Genomic DNA, 22,254 nt, shown 5'->3' on the forward strand with positions numbered 1-22,254 from the left:
TCAGACTACATTAACATTTATTGAAAACACATTTTATTTATACAGTTGAGATGTTTCCAACTTCTTACTGCATTATACATTTTTTCGGTAAAATGCAAGGTCTTTTCCCAAAGACAACAGATTATGCTGAACTAATTGATGAGAATTGTAAAAGCATCTTTGTGTGCGCGTGTTTATTCATGAAATTGTCATATGAATTTCACCTCAAACAAACTCCCATTTAAACACGATCCACCGTTAAGTCTCTTTGTAAACCACACAAGTCCTCCATAAAATATGACTGGTTATACATCCACTTCAGTCACCTCATCAGCTTTGCAGATTTCTTCCTCTTTAGAATCATTATTCTCCTCATCTTCCTCCTCCAAAAAAGAGCACTCATCCATCTGTACCGACGGCATCTTGATGATTATTTCATCATCTTCATTATCATCATTCACCGTAATCTTCCTCTTCTCCATGAAAGAAGGGGTGCACATTGGTGTGGTGTCCTGGAGAGAATGTGACAGACTCAAGTCATTATGCCGTTCAAAGGGCAACTGCTAGTCTGAGGAAAATGAGTCAAATGGAAGACTACAGTATTTACTTGAATATAGGCCGCTTTTGTCGGACAAAAAAGGACTGAATCGAGGACACGGCTTATATGCGTATAAAAACACTACATGCACGAAACTGCAAGTTGATGACGCCAAGACACGATGACGCCATGACGCAATGGCGCAGTGACATCATGACGTAAGACAAAACGGCCGATACGGTCATTTATTTGAAACTATAGAAAGCATAAATGCTAAGCAACATTTATTTTGAAGTTTATGAATGAAATTCAAGAAAAAACGTATGTATCTAGCATAAAACGTGAAAAAACCTCAAGTTCCCGTCACTGCTCGCTTGAGGCACGGCCATCTTACCAGGTCGGGGTACGGCCATCTTACCTAGGTCGGGGCGCGGCCATCCTACCTAGGGCGCTGCCATCTAAACCTAGTTAAATGTGCTCTGACTGGCCGGACACGAGTAGCCTTGATTTTAAAATAATAAAAAAAATCCGGTTTGATTTTTTTTCGTTTTATTTCTTGTTCAAACGTGGCAACTATTGGGAACCTTCGAAAGAAATAAGATATTTTGATATTAGAAGCAGCATGGCTGCCACAACATCTTAAACCTCTGGTAAGAAAATTGTAATTTCTGTAATTATCAAGATTTTTTTCAAAATGAATAATTTGATATTTTCCAATTACAAAGACAGGCATATATATTAACTTAAGATTTTGACCCTAATAATGTTTTTGTTTCATACAGTATCTCAGAAATACCGTGTGTGATTTTTCTCAAGATTTTCCCTACAAAGTAACACATTTCGTCTCCCTATTAAAACCATGAATAGAAAGGTGAAAATTGGGAATCAGGGGATGGCTTATACGCGAGAAATTGTAAAATTCAACAATTTCAAGGCGTATACGGGCGGGCATGTTATATGCGAGTAAATACGGTATTTAAAATTCTGCAGTTCCACAGATTGCCACAGGAGCCTGGCTTCAAAACAACAACTTTCTCTTTTTCGCTCTCTCCAAACTATGGTGGAGCTACATAAAAGCTGATCATAATTATTTCCTTTGAGTTGATTGTCATCTGGGCTGCATGTTGGTGCATAAGTTTTAACTTGTTTTTGTTAGGCAAACATGATAAGGTTATTAATGCACAACAGTACTTTAGGCACAGTTATCTGACCCTAGATCATAGATAGATCGGGGGTCATTTTCAGTCAGTGCCACACCTAAAGTAAGTACAGAATGGTATGCCTCTTACATCACAATCAGCAGACAGTTTCAAGGAATCATTCTTCTTCAGGGATGCATGCGCAGCCTAAAAAAAACAAAAACACGGTGAAAATTGACTTGCAGTTATTTTACATGCCCTCATGCATAAAACCACACAACTCTAAAATAGAATGGCCATTAAAGTTTACTGGTGTATTTTTACCACCACTGAAATATAGACAGTGGTTCTTAACCTTGTTGGAGCTACTGGACCCCACCAGTTTCATATGCACATTCACTGAACCCTACTTTAGTGTAAAATAAAATGTGATTTTTGGGAAATTCAAGATATTTAAGTTCCTCGCAGCACTGGTTGGAAAAGCAATGTCACGTGATTATCTGCAGCCAGTGATGGTCAAGCGGGGCATGTTATCGTGAATAGACATGATGAGTCGATGTGTCTTGAACTCCGCGGCAGAGGCTCCACCGAACCCCTGAAACCGACTCACTGAACCCAGGTTCAGAACCACTGCTTTAAGAGCTCCAAATACCCATGCCAATTTAATCGTCCGAGCCCTTCAGTTTTTTTTAGGTGGCTGATGACACTAAATTATTCACTGCATTATTTATCGTATTACATTGATATTCATTAATATTTTGTCATTTTATCAGGTTCCAGAAAATTAGATTTTACATTTTTTAAATAAATTTTATTTTGCTCTTTTCCTACCTAAGCAGTCAGATGGATTCTAATACTTTAAGTAGCAAAGAGTAAATCAAAATAATATTCAATTATAAACTATTCACTCTGATTGGCTGCTGACGAGTGGGTGTGTTGGTGGCAGGTCTATATTTATATAGACTATACGCCCGTGTTTCCCAACCTTTTGAGCTGCGACACATTTTTTACTTTGAAAAAAATCTCAAGGGAGACCACCATCTGAAAATCTAATTTAAAATTAACAATATAAAGTCATTCTCATCAAACTTTTGTCAACAGAAATCAAATAAACTCTCCAAAAACAATTTCAAATTCAAATTTCACACTGAACATTGTCGTTAAAATTTGATGTCTGCAGACATGGAGTGAAGTAGAAATAAGCAACGCAACGATTTTAATCTCAAAATTGTATGACAGTTAGTTTCAATATTATTTAAATCTACTAATATTACACGATAAGCGGTTTTGTGCCCACACAGACTTCTTGTCACCAAAAGTCGATGCCTTTGAAACCAATCAACTTCCGGTTCACAAAACATAAAACCACCTTGATTTACTAAATCTCGTAACAGTACGTCGTTTTTCTCTCCTAATATTACTTGAATCTTGTAATATTACACGAAAATCAATTTTGTACTCACACAGATTTTAAGTCGGCAAAGTCTGTGAATCCAAACAACTTCCGGTTCACTTTGTATAAGAATAAGCTACAAAATGACATTAATATCATAGTATTAAGATTTTAATCTTGTAATATAGTACGATGTTCATCATATTTCAATTTTTATCTCATATTAAGATTTTTCTCTCTGAATATTACAGTGTACGTGTTCTTGGCAAATCATTTCCTGCGGCACACCAGAGCATCGCTCCCGGCACATCAGTGTGCCACGGCACAGTGGTTGGGAAACACTGGACTAGGCAGTTTGGTAGTGGGTGTGCCGGTGAATAAATGTATGTAAGTGATATTGGCAAAGATAGAGAGCTTTGCTTATTGATCGTGTGAGATGCAGAAAAAACAGAGTTACTAACATTGGGAACTAATATTGAAATATTGTCAGTAATACAGAGCCAATTATCTCATCTCAAATTTCCTGATTCCATAGGTTACAATTTAGGAATCTCAGTTCCTTCTCTCATAAATTATGGAACACTATAAGAAAAAAATTGGAAGCACTCACAAATCCTGGAAAGTCGTAGTCAATGCCTTTAGCTGCAAGCCTTTTGCGAAGACTCTCTTCCTTGCGTAGGAGCTTGTTCGTCATCTTAGTGACTTGCTCACTTGAGCGCTTCTTGTTGTAGCGAGTTACAGCAGGCTTGGAAGGTTTTTTAAAGATCCTCTGAGAGCCATCAAACAACTTCTCATGCGTTTTTTCTGGTGTAATTACATGGCCTAAAATTCAGTATAAAAAAAAAAATATTTGCAAATAATTGCATTGTTTTTATTTTTACATAACATTCAACCTTTATAAGAATTGCCATATTTACTCGCATATAAGCCAACCCCGCGTTTAAGCCGCACCATTAAAATTGCCTTAAAATTGTTGAATTTACAATATTCCCGTATAATACGCCCCCTGATTCACAATTTTCACCTCCATGTCGATGGTTTTAATAGGAAGTACAAAAGTGTTACTTTGAAGGGAAAATCTTAAGAAAAATCATCGCACGTGGTATTTCTGAGACACTGCATGAATCAAAAGCACATTATTAGGGTCAATGTCATAAGGAAGTTAATATGCCTGTAAATGGAAAATATCAAATTATTCAAATTGGAAAAAAAGTATCTTGATGACAAGCTGATGCTTTTTAATGGCAGAAATTACAATTTCACGATGTTATAAATATCCTGTCTTCCATTGTGTTTTCATTAAAAGATAGGTTAATATTTTATTTCTTTTCGTTCAGGCACCTAAGTGGGCAGCTCAAGGTCCTTGGGGACCTAGAGTTGAAGTTAGAGTTGTAGTTCTTTTGCATGGAGTACCGCGAACATTTTCAGCAGAATTTTCAATGCTCGTCTAAAATTTTCAATGTTCGTCTAAAATTTTCAATGTTCGTCTAAAAGTTGTAGCGCGTCCGCAGAGAAGAATGCCATGCACTGTCAATTCCTTGGAATTCACTTAAGGGAGCTGATGAATCATCTGTGTGTCTTCGTCTTACTCTCTGACCGGAATATCTGTGTAGATGAGGTGTCCCAGCGCTATCAACGAACACCGTAACACTAAGCTAATTCGCTAATAGTTTCATCTGTTTAGCTTTTCTCTACTTTGAAATAAATGACTATTGGTCGCATTGTCTTGTGTTATGGCGGCAGTTTCGTGCACGTTGTCTTTTTATCCGCATATAAGCCGTAGCTTCGTTTCAGTCATCATTTTTTTGTCCGACATATACGGCTAATATGCGAGTAAATACGGTATGTTTGTATTGGTGTGGTTAGAATAGATCAGGGGTCTCAAACTCAATTTACCTGGGGGCCGCTAGAGGCCGAGTCTGGGTGAGACTGGGCCGCATCAGGATTTCCACAAGAAAAGCGCTGATAAAACATTCCAACGTTATCAAATATCATTATTTTTAAACCAAAAATAATGAATTAAATAAATTAACTTAAAGATCGATAAAAAATAAATCAATCAGTAATACAAAAATAAAATAATAATAATGAGCATACATACAGTAGATATACACTGACTGGCTAAGTAGAGAAAATGAATTATTTTTATTCCGTTTCAAATGTCTGTTAACAGCTCTTTAACCTTTAACTTTCTGAACTTGAATGGAACATTGAACATGAAATATTCTGAACACGGCTTCTCTTGCCTACTTCTTGCTGCTAGAGACCTGGCAGTGCTTCTTCTCACATAGCTGAGTCACATTTGGCTTGAGGGAGGAAGCAGTGGAGACCCTCAGTAGAGCTTGAAGATGCTCATCAGTAAGTCTGGACCTGTACTTGGACTTATTGAAGTTCAAGGTGGAGAAGACACACAAGTATGTGCTCCCAAAAAGGCACATGGTCCGCTTGAACATTCGGGAAAGTTCAGGGAAGCTGGGGGTCAACTCTCTCAAAAATTGCCCAAGCTTGTCTGCTTCTCCACTCACCTCCCTGAACTTGGCTTTGAGTGCAGAGTTGCACTGCAGGTCAATGAGCTCCATTTGAAGCTCAGGAGGGGCATCTTGCACATCAAAGGAGAAGGGGTCCGCAAAAATTTGAAATGTGGCTTTGTGTGTCTGTGATCAAATTCCTACTGTAGCTTCGAAATGGCCTCAACATAATTCTCACCACTGAATGGTGTGCCTGCATCCACGAGAGCCTTGCATGCTGGGAAATGGGAAAGGTTTGTCTGAGAGCTGGGCTTTCCATAACACAAGTTTAGTGCAGAATGCTCTCACACGTTGTCATAGGCAGCACTGACAAGTTGCCCCTGGCCTTGTAGCTTCTTGTTCAGTACATTAAGCTCATGTGTGATATCAACAAGAAAAGCTAAGTCCATGAGCCATTTGGGATCACTTAGCACAGGAACAGCAACCCCGTCTATCTCCATGAAGTCTTTTACTTCTGCTCTCAACTCAAAAAATCTCTTCAACACGTTTCCCCTGCTGAACCAACGTACCTCAGTGAAGTAGAGCACATCCCCATATTCTGACTCCATTTCCTCTAAAAAAGCACGGAACCTTCTGTGCTTTAAGCCCCTGGATCTGATTTGGTTGATGCATTTCACAACGACAGACATCACATTGTCAAACTTCAGGCATCTGGTGCAAAGGGCCTGCTGATGGATAATGCAGTGCAGAGCTATGGCCTCCTCCACACCCTCCTCTTCCAGTTTTTTTTGAACAAGTGCTACCAGTCCATTCTTCCTCCCTGTCATTGATGGGGCTCCATCGGTTGTTATTCCAACAAAGCTCTTCCATGGCACACCGGCATTCTCAATGGCATCACACAGCTGGTGAAATATTTCCTTAGCGGTGGTCTGGCCATGCATTGGAATTACTGTGAGCAACTCCTCCATTACTTCAAAATTGTCATCAACACCACGGACATATATTGCGAGCTGGGCAGTGTCTGTGATGTCTGTGGTCTCATCAAGAGCCACTGAATATACACTGAAACATTGTGCTTTCTCACACATTTGATCATAAATGTCACTTGACAGGTGAGAAATGCGCTCTGCCACGGTGTTGGCAGAAAGGCTGATGTGGTTGAATTGACTATTCTTTTCTGGACAAACAATATGTGCAGGCTGTAATATGCACTTTTTTTGATAAATTCACCTTCTGTGAATGGCTTTCCTGCTTTAGCAATCAACTCACAAATGGCGTAGCTAGCTTCGACTGCTGCATTACTGTCTTTGGTAGCCTTCTTGAAGAAATCCTTTTGCCTCAGAAGACGTGTTGTAAGACTGGCAACCTGGTTGTCTCTCTCATCTCCCTGGTATTTTTCATACTCCTCAGCATGTCTCGTAGTATAATGAAGTTTCAAATTGTATTCCTTGTGCACCGCAACTTTTTCAGTGCAAATGAGACACGTCGGGCTGCCCCTGTGTTCAACAAAGACATTTTGCACTCCCCACTTTTCTTGAAACTGTCTGTGCTCATCACCGACCTTTCTCTTCACGGCAGGCTTTGAAAGAGACATCTCTGGGGCTCTGTAATATGGGGTTTCCACTTGGAATGAGTCTCGGGTTGAACTTAACTTTCAGTCGCGCGGGTCTGTGGCGCATCCGCACTTTCGCTCTCCGATCGTATTGGATTACGGCAGTTCTCCGAATTTCTCAAGTGTCATGTTAACGCACTTACTGTTAAGTTTCAGTTTCACTCGCGGAGATGGCTACAGACACTGACACAGGCTAGATCACGAATCATAGCGCCTCATTCAGTTCTGTGCTGAGAGCAGCGGAGGAGTGTGCGCGCCGAGCGGAGTGATCGGCTTCACGGCTTCTCCTCCGCCCAGCTGATTGGAGGAATTAATGAGTGAGTGAGCGAGGAACTGGACAGCCCGGCCGATGTCCCGCCCTCCAGAGCCGTATACCTCACCGTGATTGGTTCATTCAGCTCCGAACACAACAAGTGTCATTCATATCAATCTTGCGGGCCGCACGAACATTAATCTTTCATATTAAGACGGGGGCCGCAAATTATCGTCCCGAGGGCCGCAGTTGGCCCGCGGGCCGCGAGTTTGAGACCCCTGGAATAGATGTGACAAAATGGCCATACTCCTAACGGATGTCAATTTTTGTTTAGACATTATTTTCCCCATTTTCAAAACTCAGAGAAATTCATTAAGAGCCCTAGTTAGTGCTGGCTGGGTAATCGACAAAACTAATGTCATTGACATTGTTAGTTCTGTCCCACTTAGAGCTGGGCAATAAAACGATAACGATAATTATCATGAAATAATATTGTCAATAATATTAAAAACTTTCGATAAAAAATCAATAATTTTAAACTGAAATTAAGCCAAGGAGAACAGGGAACGCTAGTTCCAGACCAACGCTCAGGAGAAGATGAGGAAACGTGTTAGTAAGCGAACATAAGATGCAGGACAACACCGAGCCGACCCACTAAAAGTCGCAAGTGAATTCTCCCTGGCGTTTTTTAAATGCCTCGTAAATACGTGTGCAAGGAGCAGCCTTAATGAAAATGTCCTTAACACACAGTCCTCATTTGAGGACAGCCTGTAATATTTTTTCACTTAATAGATGTTTCCCCATTTTATGTAAATGTTCTGGAAAAGTTGCAAATATTTAAAACTTGCTATCTTGGGTTAAAATGGGTTAAATTCATCAAGATTTTATTTTTTTGTAAATGGCCACGTGAGGTAAATTTACACTGTTTCTTTTTATGAGGTTGACAATAGTCTGCTTGCCAATGGTGATGATGACTTCAGTTGATTATTTTATTTATTTCATAATGCACAGCAACCTTTGATTTGAAGGTAAATTTATAAAAATAAAGATGCCTGTCAAAATTTCTGCAGGTTTTATTCTTTAATTTTCGTAGTGTAAGGAGGGAGTTGTCTTATCTTTATCGCACAACAGAACAATAAAAATACTTTTTCAAAATCTCTAACCACTCAGCTACTATTTCAGCGGCCCAGGGCACATTTTCATATGCTTTATTTATTTTAAGACATTAATAAATCATTTCAGCGGGCCAGGGCACATTTTCATATGCTTTATTTATTTTAAGACATTAATAAATCATTTCCTTAGAATTTTCTAATTTTTGTGTTTCCCCACATCTTTCATACAAAATTGGGACACTGACCAATTTTAAAGGGTTTAGTTGGTAGTTGTGTGAGGACTGTGTAACGAATTAGAGAATTGACATGAAGTACACCTCTAAATTTTCAAGTTACGAAAAAAAGTTCTGGAACCAAATAATTTCATAAGTGGAGGTATGACTGTATTTGAAACAAAAAGATGTGATAGTTAGTTATTATTATTGATAGATTGATAGACTTATAATTTAATTTGCTTTTTATCGTGATAACAATTTTTGTCATATCGCCCAGCTCTAGTCCCACTCATAATTAATTACACATTCTCTAGAGTTCAATTCTTTTCATCCTCTATCATAAGCCTGCTGCTCTGTTTGAACTGGAGACAAATGAGCAATATTTGGATGGCACAATACATGCAAACAATACTCACATTTAATTAGTTTTTCTCCAATCAGGTAATTGTTCATGGTCTCCGCGACAATCTTGGCAACTTCATCACTGGCAAACTCCACAAAGGCGTAACCTTTGCTTCCACCTGTCTGAAAACAAAAAAAAATACTTCATCAAAAGCAATCGCTTACAAAATGTACAGTAAGCATCCCGACTCACCTTTCACAGCATTGCTGTCAGAGATTTTTTACAATACAATTTTGCATGGTGTTTTTTTCTTAGTGTATAAGTTTTGTTTTCAAGTTCATAGAAATGTGAAAATCCACACTGAAGCACGCAAGCGGAAGCCATTCCCCTGTCCTCTGTTTGCTACTCGGACTCAGGGCTGGAGAAATATATTTATATTTTTTTAAGTTCATAAAAATGCTGAAATTCATACCCGGGAGCCACTCTTGCTACTAGCACTCAGCACTGAAAACATTTTGAAATAAATGACCGTATCGGCCGCATTGTCTTGTTTTATGGCGTTTTGTGCATTTCGTGCATGTCAAGTCTGATTTGTGCACATATAAGCCGTACCCTCGGATTAAGTCATTTTTTAAGCGACAAATAGGGCGTATATGCGAGAAAAAACAGCTAATTTCCATCCTTAGTGAGTTCCCTGTGTAGGTTGAAGATAAACGATGACACATACTTGGCATAGACACAGACAGACACACACGTAGCACAGTTTCAGACAGCGTTGTGATCGCAATTTTGTTCATCTTTAAGATGATTGGCAAAGAGGTTCAAAGATGGGGGTTCCCAGAACGGTTTAACTTTTGGTCTGTATTGGCAATTCTCCCACCTTTCACCCTTTTATGATATTAAGCTTTATCTGTTATAGTTGCTTTTCTTTAGGCTTTACCTAGTAAACCCAACTTTCTTCTCTGGGGCCATAATGTGAAAAAAGTAGGGCGAAAAAAGCAAAGATACTCCCGGCACACAAACTGAAACAAGAACGAAACACTACCTCAAAAAGAACAATAGTGCAGGGGACCTAATAGCGTACGAGGCAAGAGCGCTGTGGAAAATGTCGCAACCTGAGGACTCCCTGTATACTACAGTGGTACCTTGACCTACAATCAGCTCTACCTACGACATGCTCGAGGTACGAGGAAAATTTCGATCGAATAATTCGCCCTAGATTCGATCAAAATTTCGAGATGCGACCAAGCCAGGTGGCCATGGCACTGTCCTGCTGCATCTCTTTCGTGTATAACAGATATCTACCAGCACTGAACGGTTTCTTTCGCCTACACATGGACCAGAAAACGCACAATGCGCATGTTAGGGCAAAAAGAGGGCTTTCTGGGTAATGAAGTATACTCATGCACACAACACCGATAGCCAATGGCACCCTTTCTCAGAATAAAACTTCATTACCCACATTCAATACATAGGTAGGCAGCAGTTGCATTTCCTGCTTTTCCTTTCTTAACCTGTTAGCTCCCGCGATCGCTTATTCAAGACTACCTCTCGTTGGCAAGTGGTCGTGCGTTATCCTATTGTGAGGACATTTGTGCGCATCATTTTCGAAATATTTTGAAGGGAATACAACAGCAAACAGCCCATCGATAGCGAACGCGAGGGTGGAGGCATGGCAAACAGCTAACCCGGCCAGAACGAAGGTAAAAAAAAAAAAAAAAAAAATTAGAATTCAGTTTTATGTAGTTACATTAAACATATTTTTGAGTGTGTCTGTATATATTAATCCACGTTAATTTAAATTTGTTTGTTTCGTTACGAGTGCATTGTCGTGGAAAGAAATTACCTTTTTGCTCCTGGACAGTCGTAGACGTGAGACAGTTCCAAATTGTTTAAAATAGGATTTGAGTTGAGGCTCACAAAGGCCACGGGGCAAATGGCCGAGATAAATTACCCCAGGCGTCAAATGGTTATCCTGTGACACAAAACAAAATTGTTTATATTTAATGTGAACATTTTAAGAACATTAAGTTAACTTTAGAGATATGACCAAGGAAAGACATGCTTTCTAATTTGAAACAAATCTGCACATTTCAACATATACAAAAGAATACATCAGAGGTAGATCAGGGATGTCCAAACTATTGGCAGCGGCTCCTTAGCCGGTAACCGGTCAAATAGTCCCAGGGGCTATTTAGCCGGTAACCTATTATTTAACATTGAGTGAATAGAGGATTTTCTAAACCATTCAACCAATCTTATTGAAATGTAATGTGTAATTGCCAATTGATAGATTTTAACATTAGGTGAATAGGGATTTAATGACTATTATTTAGGCAGTGGCTCCATTGCCATAGTTTCTTAGTATTTACCCCACACAGAATTATTTCCGGCTAAATAGCCATATGGGGCCATATAGGCTATTTGACCGGTTACCGGCTAAATTGCCATATGGGGCCATATAGGCTATTTGACCGGTTACCGGCTAAATAGCCCCTGGGACTATTTGACCGGTTACCGGCTAAATAGCCCCTGGGACTATTTGACCGGTTACCGGCTAAGGAGCCACTGCCATTATTTAACATTGAGTGAATAGGGGATTTTGGGGCCATATAGGCTATTTGACCGGTTACCGGCTAAATAGCCCCTGGGACTACTTGACCAGTTACTGGCTAAGGAGCCACTGCCCAAACTATTCCACATAGGGCCGCAGTGGGTGCGGGGTTTTCATTCCAACCCATCAAAAGGACACCTTTTCACCAATCTGGTGTCCTACAAGTGTAATCAATGGATTGCAGTCAGGTACTTCTTGTTTTCTGCAGATATCTCACTGGTCAAGGGGTCTGCGCTGGATTGCTTGGGACAAAAACCTGCACCCACAGCGGCCCTCGGGGACCAGTTTGCCCTCCCCTGAGGTAGATGGGAGAATGGGTGTTTGCTAATTTTTTACCAAAACCTTAACTTTTCAAAATTAATGACTTTATTGACACGTTGCTTCTGAATTAATCAACTATGCCTCAAAACACCTTTAGACACCACCAAATTATTATTTTACAATTCATATAATATGTTCTCATTAGGCGTGTACACTATAGATATAGGCCGAATAAAGGTAGCAGCTTTTAGGCCACCGCAGTCCATACATTTAAAATATTTCGTTTGATAGGTACGTGCCTTTTCATGTCCGATTTAGAGGCAGTTCGCCTAGAATGTAACCTACCTTCTTGAACTTCTTCACACCCTGTACCTTCTTTTTAAAAGCCTGCTCTTGCTCAGGCTTCAATGATAGTAGTTGTTTTGCCGGCTTCGCTTTCTGTTTTCCTTTGCTTTCAGTCATGTCGATTAGTTAATCAGTAAATGGCATAAATGAACGGGTATGAAAATACCAGCAAACCTGGACAAACAACGTTGATCTACGAGAATCCACGTCCGCTCACCACGTGGTGAAATAATGCCAACGAATCATGAGTCAAAGGTTTGCGAAGATTTAGAAACAAAAATATTTGCAGCGTCCTCTAGGGGTATGGAGTACTGTCTGTATATATGAATGAGCGAATCAAACTTGGTTTGGTATACTCCATCCGGCCATTTTTTGCTATGGTATGTTATTTTTCACAGACTCACGGTTTTTCTTCTTCTTGTGGGAAATAATTTAGATTTTTTTTTAAATAATATTTTGGCAAAAAAATATATTTACAGTATTCCTAAAAAGAATATCCTAATAATTAATTAAAAAATAAAAATGAAAATAAAATAGTAATGTTTACCCCTTCAGAGTAGTTTAAAAAAAAAATAGAAATTTAAGAAAAATAAATGAACTGAATATTTAGGAGTTTATTCCACTATTTTCATTCATATATATATATATATATATATATATATATATATATATATATATATATATATATATATACGCACACACATACACACATTCACACATACACACATACACACACACACACACACACACATATATATATATATATATATATATATATATATATATATATATATATATATATATGTGTGTGTGTGTGTGTGTGTGTGTGTGTGTGTGTGTGTGTGTATGTGTGTATGTGTGAATGTGTGTATGTGTGTGCGTATATATATATATATCCCGAGTCGGGAGCCATATGTGGCTCTTTTGATAGGTGCATATGGCTCTCCGCTAAACTGTGAGGTAAAATATGGGAACCACTGTGGAGAGAGCTCAGTTCTGAATGCATCAATAGGAGCGTTAAGTGAGCATTGTGGTGCTGACACTACCTCTAGTGCATGTTTTTTTAAAAATCCATTAGATTCTTCTGCATGCATACTGCCATTGATTATTATTGATTAGCAAAAGCATGGCAATGTTGTCAAAAGATCTCAGAGAACGTTTGTACTTTAAAACTGATGACATTACTACAAATCGCAACCATTTTAGTGTATTTTTACTTTTGAATTTTGAGTATGCCTCTTAATTATTTGAAAATATGAATTGTTTATGGCTCTCTCTCTGTGAAAAAGGTTCCTGACCCTTGGTGTAGGTGAGGTAAGAGGCAATTGTCTTTTTTCAATTTCAAAGTGTCAAGGACTTTACTGTTTCTTTATGTGTTTACACAATAGGGTCTTAGTTATGATAACACAAAAAGTGTGAGGAAAGGCTACAACTTTGATTTACATTCTCTTGCTAACAAATTCCCTGCCAGCTGTTAACATGGGTTTTAAACACGAGTTGTGGTTGGGTATTACCTTTGGAAGGGAATAAGTGTCACACCATTGACTGTTCAAAGGATTCAAAATATTTTTTTATTCTTCCTGCACAAATTCTTTTCAGGCCTGAGCTTTGTACGTTAAATAATTACATAAATGAAGGCAGAGAACGACAATGGGAGGTGGGCATATGCAGTCTAGTATTAATCTTTGATTTCTTTAGTTTTGTGTCTTTAGGAACTACTGTCCAATGGGAGATCAAAGGCGGAGCAGAAGAAGAGGTGGGAGAAACTATAAATGGAGGTGGAGTATTGTTGCAGCCAGTAAATGAGTTGAATCAGATGCTTGATTCAGATCCACAGTACACACAGAAACAAACGTGACTCTAAATAAAGGAGATGGCATCGAAAATTATTTACTTCACAGTAAATGGGAGACCAGAGCAAGCCGAGATTCCGGTAAATTGCCCAGCTCAGGATGTCAAAGGTAAGCATATATAATTCATTACTTGCCTGGAGAATGGTCACTATTAAAGTGACATTGGTCATATATAATTTATTTTCCATGTTTATTCAGTAATTGCTCAAATTCAACAGTGATGAATTTGGAGATCTTGAATTGAATGGCCTTATTTTATTTGTGATCATGGCTAAATTATGAAAAATCTAGTGTGAATGCAACACAGCACAGAATGCAGTCAGCACATTTTGCATCATATAACTCACAAAACAAAGGTGTGGTCATGGAAAGAAAAACTTCGATGCAATACAGGTCTGCTGAGGTTCGAACAGCTGTCACTGACAGCTCTTCAGTCCGCATGGTCAGTTCTTTGCCCTTACAAAAATCATTTGTCATGTGGAGCGGGTCAAAACTGTCTCAACGGAAGACTTATTAATACACCCCAACTATCTTATAGAAACAACTGAAGCAATCTTTGCAGATCTGTTCCGGTCTGCAGCAGAAGCAGGACCACATGACATCCTGAAACTTTACAATCCAAAAGGCAACATTATCAACATCTCGCCAAATCTGGAGCCTAACAATCCAAGCTCATGCTACAAATTGGAAGTGGTGGCCTCTGGCTGCAACAGTGAGCCATTAGGTATCTTTACTCGGCCAAAAATAAGCAGAAATGCAAAAATGTGATATTACTCATTAACAACCCCCCCAAAAAAGGTGTGGAGTTTGCTGGTGCACTGGGAGTCGACCTCTCATTCATGGAGAAAAGGTCAGAGAGATTTTTTTTTCAGTTTCTTCTGTGTGATACACATATAATGCTAAATTGAAATAGGATAGATGAAAGTATAAGGTCATTGATGTTGTTATCTCAGACTCCAAGGCCTGGAAAAAAAAATCCTCATCGAATCAACAAATACACCTGCAATCATCTCTGAAATAAAGAAGCAAGTGGATGCATTCCGGGAGAAACTGGAGGTGCAGACTTCAAAGAAACTTGTGAACTACAAACTCTTAACAGATCAGTGTTTGCAATTATTTACTGTATGAGTAAATAATTACATATTTAGCCTCTTGAACTTCTTATCAAAATTGATACAAAAGTAACCTTTGAAATTGAGTTTTCACCATTAGTATTGTATGTGCTAGTTTGCAGTGGAACTATGTTTTTCAGTGTATTAATCTGCTGTGTGTTGCTAACATCTTGAAATAATTCATTTTAGAGTGTGGAGCATCTTAGCTGGCTAGGGTTATTCAAGGACTTGTCGGAGGGAGCAGAAAAACCCTCACCATTCTACCACAAGAGAACTCTGCATAAAACAAAAGAGGAATGTGACCATGTGCGTGAAACTTTCCTTCAAATGAGGCATGTATGACGATAAAAACTCTTTACTGAAGTTACGTTTTTGTTGTGTATAAAACATATGTTCATTTATAAACTATAACTATCATATGGTGTCACCCTTACAGCTCTTTGGAGGTATCAGAGGAAGTGAGGCAGTACTTAAAGACTCCAACATTTGACAACTGGTAGGTTTGGATTTACTGGCACGGTGTATTAACATTTAAATAAGGCAGTTTGTTAATGATAGTCGTGCACAACATGTAAGCAGCCTGTTTTTCTGAAAACGAGGTGCTCTCTCATTTGTTTCATCAGGTCAACATACTCATCTCAATATCAATAGGCCTGCAGCGGGCTGACATATCAAAAGGCCAATGAGGGGCTCAATCAACCCTTGTTTTTGAAATAGGAGGCAATGTGCACTGAATTGATTGAGGATCCGTTTCATTGTCCAAAACGTTTTTAAGCAAAGAAAAAAAACACACGAGAGATAGAAATAATATTTAACACAGTGATGTGATACTCTACCATTGTAAACCGCAGGATGTTGAAACCATCACACAATAGCCACACAAATGAGACTTTTCGGATGGCATACAAACATGTTTGTGTTCCATTTGACCAAGTAACAAGTGGAAAAGGGTCTGCTGTCAAAGTCCACTTTTGTCCATTATTCCATGCATAAGATATGTCAAAAACAAGAGTGCAATAGTATTCTGGTTATAGTTTGACAAAAACAGGTTTTCAAACGTTTGCAATTGTCTTTTCATTTTAAACTTCTCTGCAAATGAGCAGTTTTGACATGGGTAAACCTCAACCATGAGACACAGAATGTGGAGAGAACCCCCCGAAAAACATATTGTTTGATTTTTATAGAATTTATTTGCAAATCATGGTGGAAAATAAGTATTTGGTCAATACCAAAAGTTCATTTCAACAATTAACGTACCCTTTGTTGGCAATAACGGAGGCCAAACGTTTTCTGTAACGCTTCCCAAGCTTTTCACACACTGTTGCTGGTATTTTGGCCCATTCCTCCATGCAGATCTCCTCTAGAGCAGTAATGTTTTGGGGCTGTTGTTGAGTAACACAGACTTTCAACCCCCTCCACAGATTTTCTATGGGGTTGAGATCTGGAGACTGGCTAGGCCACTCCAGGACCTTGAAATGCTTCTTACAAAGCCACTCCTTGTTGCCTTGGCTGTGTTTGGGATCATTGTCATGCTGAAAGACCCAGCTACGTCTCATTGGATTGGATAACTTTATTCATCCCGTATTCGGGAAATTACGTTGTCACAGTAGCAAGAGGGTGAGGATGCAGAAATAGGAAAGGCATTTTAGACATAAATCATCTTTATCTCATCTTCAATGTCCTTGCTGATAGGAGATTTTCACTCAAAATCTCTCGATACATGGCCCCATCTATTCTTTCCTTTACACAGATATGTCGTCCTGGTCACTTTGCAGAAAAACAGCCCCAAAGTATGATGTTTGCACCCCCATGCTTCACAGTGGGTGTGGTGTCCTTTGGATGCAATTTAGTATTCTTTCTCCTCCAAACACGAGAACCTGTGCTTCTACCAAAAAGTTCTATTTTGGTTTCATTTGACCATAGCACATTCCCCCTGTCCTCTTCTGGATCATCCAAATGCTCTCTAGCAAACCGGAGACGGGCCTGGATGTGCACTGGCTTCAGCAGGGGGACACGTCTGGCAGTGCAGGATTTGAGTCCCTGGCGGCGCATTGTGTTACTGCTAGTAGCCTTTGTTACTGTGGTCCCAGCTCTCTATAGGTAATTCACTAGGTCCCCCCGTGTGGTTCTGGGATTTTTGCTCACCGTTCTTCTTATCATTTTGACGCCACGGGGTGTGATCTTGCATGGAGCCCCATATCGAGGGAGATTATCAGTGGTCTTGTATGTCTTCCATTTTCAAACAATTGCTCCCACAGTTGATTTCTTTACACCAAGCATTTTACATATTGCAGATTCAGTCTTCCCAGCCTGGTGCAGGTCTACAATTTTGTCTCTGGTGTCCTTCGACAGCTCTTTGGTCTTGGCCATGGTGGAGTTTGGAGTGTGAGAGACTGAGGTTGTGGACAGGTGTCTTTTATACTGATAATGAGTTGAAACAGATGCTATTAATACAGGTAATGAGTGGAGACCTTGTTAGACCTTGTTAGAAGAAGTTAGACCGCTTTAACAGCCAGAAATCTTGCTTGTTTGTAGGTGACCAAATACTCTCCACTCTAATTTGGAAATACATTCTTTAAAAATCAAACAATGTGATTTTCAGTTTTTTTCCCCCACATTCTGTCTCTCATGGTTGAGGTTTACCTATGTTGACAATTACAAGCCTCTCTCATCTTTTCAAGTAGGAGAACTTGCACAATTGGTGGTTGACTAAATACTTATTTGCCCCACTATATCTATACATATTTCTATTTCTGAGAATGTGTGCGCGTGTGTATGCGTGTACGTGAGGTCTGAGTAAAATTGACACAAGACTGTAAGTCCGATTTGAATGCGGTTTTCACCAAAAGTTGGCAAATTTACGCCTCTGGGGATGCACCGCGGCTGATCTTTGAATTTGGACTCCAGTAGAAAATTGATATTTGTACCAGGGTGTCGCATTTTTGAGGTCGGAAAAGTGCAACTTTGGGCCATTTTTTTGGTACTTGCGAAACTTTCAGATGAAAACCTTTCTGTTTTCTAAAAGCACCATGACGAGGACAACATTGCAGGTGCATCATTTTTCAGGTCATTTGTGTCGTCTTGCTAAAAATCAATTATAAACTCTCATACGGATGGGACGCCATTTCCACATTTTACGTCCAATTTTAATGCGGTTTTCGACTATGGTTAGCTTCAATAGTGAATTCTGTCATGACAGGGCCCGATTTTTGATTTTTGCCTTTTGGTTCTTCAAAAAATCGATTTAAATCGACGCCTAGGTTGAATTTTTGACCTTTGAACCAGTTTTTTAACACATGCAAAACTTTCAGACCACAAACGATTACAGTTTTTGCAGCACTACGCAGGCACACATGCGGCATTTATCTGCCTTTTAAAGTTGCTTCTACTGTCAAGCTACGAAACGACAAAAACCCTTAATTTTGGACATCCTTAAAAACTGCTTCATGTTTTCTTTCACTTTTCAGGCTCCCCATGAAAGAGAATTCAATTTTGACATATCTCATCTCATTTTCTGAACCGCTTTATCCTCATTAGGGTCGCGGGGGTGCTGGAGCCTATCCCAGCTGACTCCGTGCCAAAGGCGGGGGACACCCAGAATCGGTGGCCAGACGATCACAGGGCACAAGGAGACGGACAACCATACACACTCACACCCATACCCTGGTGAGGGTATTGGATTGGATTGGATAACTTTATTCATCCCATATTCGGGAAATTTCATTGTGACAGTGGCATGAAAAGCTGATCCATTGTTCCACGGCCAGGATGAAAACCACATGCTCCTCCTGAATCTGAGATTCAAATTCCCGACGGACTCCCCTCTCAAGTAGATCTTCCCAGGGAGCCTGAGGAGTGTGATTCCCCTATAATTGGACCACACCCCCTTTAAAAGGGGGAACAATCATTCTGGTTTGCCAGTCCAGAGGCAGTGTCCCCGATGTCCCTGCAATGTTGCAGAGGCATGTCAGCCAAGACAACCCCGCAACATCAAAAAGCTTGAGAAACTTTGGACAGATCTTATCCACCCTCTTGGCCTTACTACTGAGAAGCTTTTTAACCACCTTACTGAATTCAACCCCAGATATCGAAAAACCCACCTCAGAGTCTCTGGTTCCTTATGAGAAGGTGTGTCGGTGGATTTAAAAAGGTCTTCAACCTATTCGACTCACTGATTCCCAACATCCTGAGTCAAGGTCAGCAGCGCCCCATTCCCACTCTACACGGTGTTGATGGTGCACTGCTTTGCCCTCCTGACACGTCGGATGGTGCACCAAAATTTCCTTGAAGCCACCCAGAAGTTGTTCGCCATGGGCTCACTGAACTCCTCCCATGCCTGGGTTTTTGCTTCAAAGACCACCAGAGCCATGTGCCGCTTGCCCAGCCAGTACCTGCCAGCTTTTTCTGGAGTTCCACGGGCCATAATGGCACTCCTCCTTCAGCCTTAAGACATCCCTTAACACTTATGTCCACCAGTGAATTCTGGGGTTTCCCCCACAACAGGCACCAACCACCTTGTAGCCGCAGCTCCGGTCTGCCGCCTCGGCAATAGAGGCCCAAAAATAGTCCACTTGGAATCAAGGGGGACCTTGAGTCCGAGTGGACCATTTGGACATGAGAGACGCTCTGCCGAAGGTGGGAGTTGAAACTCTTTCTGGTGGGGACTCCGACAGGCGTTCCCAGCAGACCCTCACAAAACATTTGCATCTGCCAGGCTGGACCCTCACCTTCCCCCACCATCGGAGACAACTCACAACTAGGTGGTGATCGGTTGACAGCTCCACCCCTCTCTTTACCCAAATGTCCAAGACAAGTCCAAAGATCTGACTACAAAGTCAATTATCAAACTGCAGCCTGGGGTTTCCTGAATCCAAGGGCACATATGGACACCCTTATGCTTGAGCATGGTATTCATCATTGACAATCCACGGTGGGCGCATAAGTCCAACAATAGGACACCGCTCGGGTTCTGATTAAGGATGCCATTCATTTGAAGTCCCTACAGGTCTCACTGTCATTGCCCGTGTGAACAGTGAAGTCCCCCAGCAGAACAAGTCCACAGGAGGGGCAATCTCCAGCACCCTTTCTAAGGATTCAAAAAAGGGTATTCCGAGCTGCTGTTTGATGCAGAAGCACAAACAACAGTCAGGTCCCGTCCCCCCACCCAAAGGCGGATGGCTGCTACCCTCTTGTCAAACAGAGTGAACCCCAGTGTACAGGCACAGAACCGAGGAGCAAGGAGCATGCCCACACCTGCTCCTTGTCGCAACTTACCATGCGTGGGTGACTCCACAGTGGAAGATTTTCCAAACCCCCTCGAGATGAGTGTTACCACAGCCCAATATGTGCTTAGAGGTGAGCCCGACGACATTAAGCCAGAACTTCCCAACCTCACACACTAACTCAGGCTCTATCCCAACCAGAAAGGTGACATTCCATGTCCCAAGAGCCAGTTTTTGCAGCTGGAAATCAGACTGCCAAGGACCCCTGCCATGGCTGCTGCCCAACTGTCTCCGCACCCGACCTCTATGGCCCCCTCCTACAGGTGATGAGCCCATGGGAAGGGGAACCTACATAGCCTCTTCGGGCTGTGCCCGGTCACCAGGCACTCACCATTGTCACCTGCCTGGCTCCAGAGTGGGGCCCTGGTGACCCGTGTGGGCGAGGGAAAATGTGGTATAACTCTCATTTGAGGTCTTCTGAGTCATTCTTTGTTTTCTCCCTGACCTCGGATCAGGCACCAGACAACATAGCTCCTAGGTTCATTGGGACACACAAACTCCACCACCACGATAATCATCGGGGGTAATTTTTGTCAACAATAATGATAAAAACTCAGCTGTGAGGCCGACGCGCTAACCAGTCATGCCACTGGGCCGCCCCTAATGTCAACATTCTCTACATGAAGTGACAATAAAGGGTTTGGACTTAATAAACATTTAAAAACTGAAATAGTTGAAAACGTACCAACACGCATTGTTTCTCTGTTATTGTTTGACTTCTCTTTTTGCATGAGTGTAGGCAATGGGAAGATGCAGAGATAATGGTACTTCTTCAAGTCATGTACACAGACTTAGATTTCATCACTACCTACAACATTGAGCCTGAAGTATTACAACAGTTCCTGTATGAAGTATACCGCAGATACAACAACATTCCTTTCCACAACTTCAAGCATTGCTTCTGCGTCACACAGATGGTGAGTTGGTGTATGTGTATACGTGTATTTGTGTGTGTGTGTGCATGTGTGTCATGAAAAAGTACCTAATTGCCCTTCTCAAATTCTCATTTTTGCCTTTTTCATGTTAAATATTAAAGATCATCAGCGCAACAATAACGTAATAAGTAAACATTCATTCATCTTTATAGCTCCCTGTACGGACAAGGGTTGTGAAGTGCTGGAGATTTATCTTTGCTAACTATAGGGATTAGGGATTAGACACCCTCAATGGGTTGACCGCCAATCACAGGGCACATAGAAACAATCTGACATCACAATCATCATGAATGATCAAAAAATTGTTGTAATTTGAGGCTGGCATTATGAATGATCGAGAAGAAATATTTTACATCTAGGAAAACATAAACGTGTACTCTCTTTCACAGATGTATGGTTTAATCTGGTTGACTGACCTGAGAAATAAGGTTGAGACCACTGATTTACTGATCATGCTGACCTCTGCAATTTGCCATGACCTAGACCACACTGGCTACAATAATGCCTACCAGGTAAGCCTACTGCACATATTCTGTAATGCTAGTTACAACAGAAAATTCCAATGTACTAAATAAGTGTGTGTTACAGATAAATGCTCGGACAGAACTTGCCCTACGCTACAACGACATCTCTCCTTTAGAGAACCATCACTGCGCCGTTGCTTTTGATATACTGGAAAAGGTACAACTCTTTGACACTGAAACAAAGGAAGAAAGAAAATCCTGAGATGAAAAATGTTTAAGTGGGTGAAATAAAGTGATAAATTATCAAAGCGGCGGCCCGGCGGCTTGAGAGGT

At 40.6% G+C, this 22,254-nt stretch overlaps 2 protein-coding genes and 1 non-coding gene across 4 annotated transcripts in view; 1 reads left to right on the forward strand and 2 right to left on the reverse strand.

The window, feature by feature from the left end:
- nifk (nucleolar protein interacting with the FHA domain of MKI67) lies at window positions 1–12,575 on the reverse strand. Its single transcript, XM_077617466.1, has 6 exons — window positions 12,276–12,575; window positions 10,902–11,030; window positions 9,129–9,237; window positions 3,660–3,871; window positions 1,807–1,863; window positions 1–491 (listed from the first exon to the last, which is right to left on the reverse strand). The coding sequence occupies exons 1-6, from the start codon at window positions 12,390–12,392 to the stop codon at window positions 285–287; spliced, it is 831 nt and encodes a 276-aa protein (XP_077473592.1). The 5' UTR covers window positions 12,393–12,575; the 3' UTR covers window positions 1–284.
- Window positions 1,637–1,767, reverse strand: LOC144087479 (small nucleolar RNA ACA64). The gene has a single exon (XR_013304780.1). It is a non-coding gene; the product is annotated as a small nucleolar RNA ACA64 (small nucleolar RNA).
- LOC144087131 (high affinity cGMP-specific 3',5'-cyclic phosphodiesterase 9A) overlaps window positions 11,908–22,254 on the forward strand; it is a 20,876-nt gene continuing 10,529 nt past the window's right edge. The window contains exons 1-11 of one of the 2 annotated variants that reach the window (XM_077617462.1): window positions 11,908–11,970; window positions 13,988–14,031; window positions 14,105–14,236; window positions 14,691–14,852; window positions 14,927–14,978; window positions 15,082–15,184; window positions 15,430–15,572; window positions 15,677–15,736; window positions 21,262–21,439; window positions 21,847–21,969; window positions 22,046–22,138. In XM_077617462.1, the coding sequence (XP_077473588.1) occupies window positions 14,149–14,236; window positions 14,691–14,852; window positions 14,927–14,978; window positions 15,082–15,184; window positions 15,430–15,572; window positions 15,677–15,736; window positions 21,262–21,439; window positions 21,847–21,969; window positions 22,046–22,138 (1,002 nt within the window). In that variant the 5' untranslated portion in view covers window positions 11,908–11,970; window positions 13,988–14,031; window positions 14,105–14,148. Of the gene's footprint in view, window positions 11,971–13,589; window positions 14,237–14,690; window positions 14,853–14,926; window positions 14,979–15,081; window positions 15,185–15,429; window positions 15,573–15,676; window positions 15,737–21,261; window positions 21,440–21,846; window positions 21,970–22,045; window positions 22,139–22,254 lie in introns of those variants that run through there. The other variant, XM_077617461.1, reaches the window with a different exon arrangement.

The sequence above is a fragment of the Stigmatopora argus genome, chromosome 13 (assembly GCF_051989625.1).
Source record: "Stigmatopora argus isolate UIUO_Sarg chromosome 13, RoL_Sarg_1.0, whole genome shotgun sequence".
NCBI lineage: Eukaryota > Metazoa > Chordata > Actinopteri > Syngnathiformes > Syngnathidae > Stigmatopora > Stigmatopora argus.

Coding starts and splice junctions, on each gene's coding strand:
- nifk (XM_077617466.1), bottom strand. CDS start 12,392: ATGACTGAAAGCAAAGGAAAACAGAAAGCGAAGCCGGCAAAACAACTA. Junction 11,031..12,275: donor GTGTGAAGAAGTTCAAGAAG/GTAGGTTACATT, acceptor TTTGTGTCACAG/GATAACCATTTGACGCCTGG. Junction 3,872..9,128: donor TGGAGAAAAACTAATTAAAT/GTGAGTATTGTT, acceptor ACTGAATTTTAG/GCCATGTAATTACACCAGAA.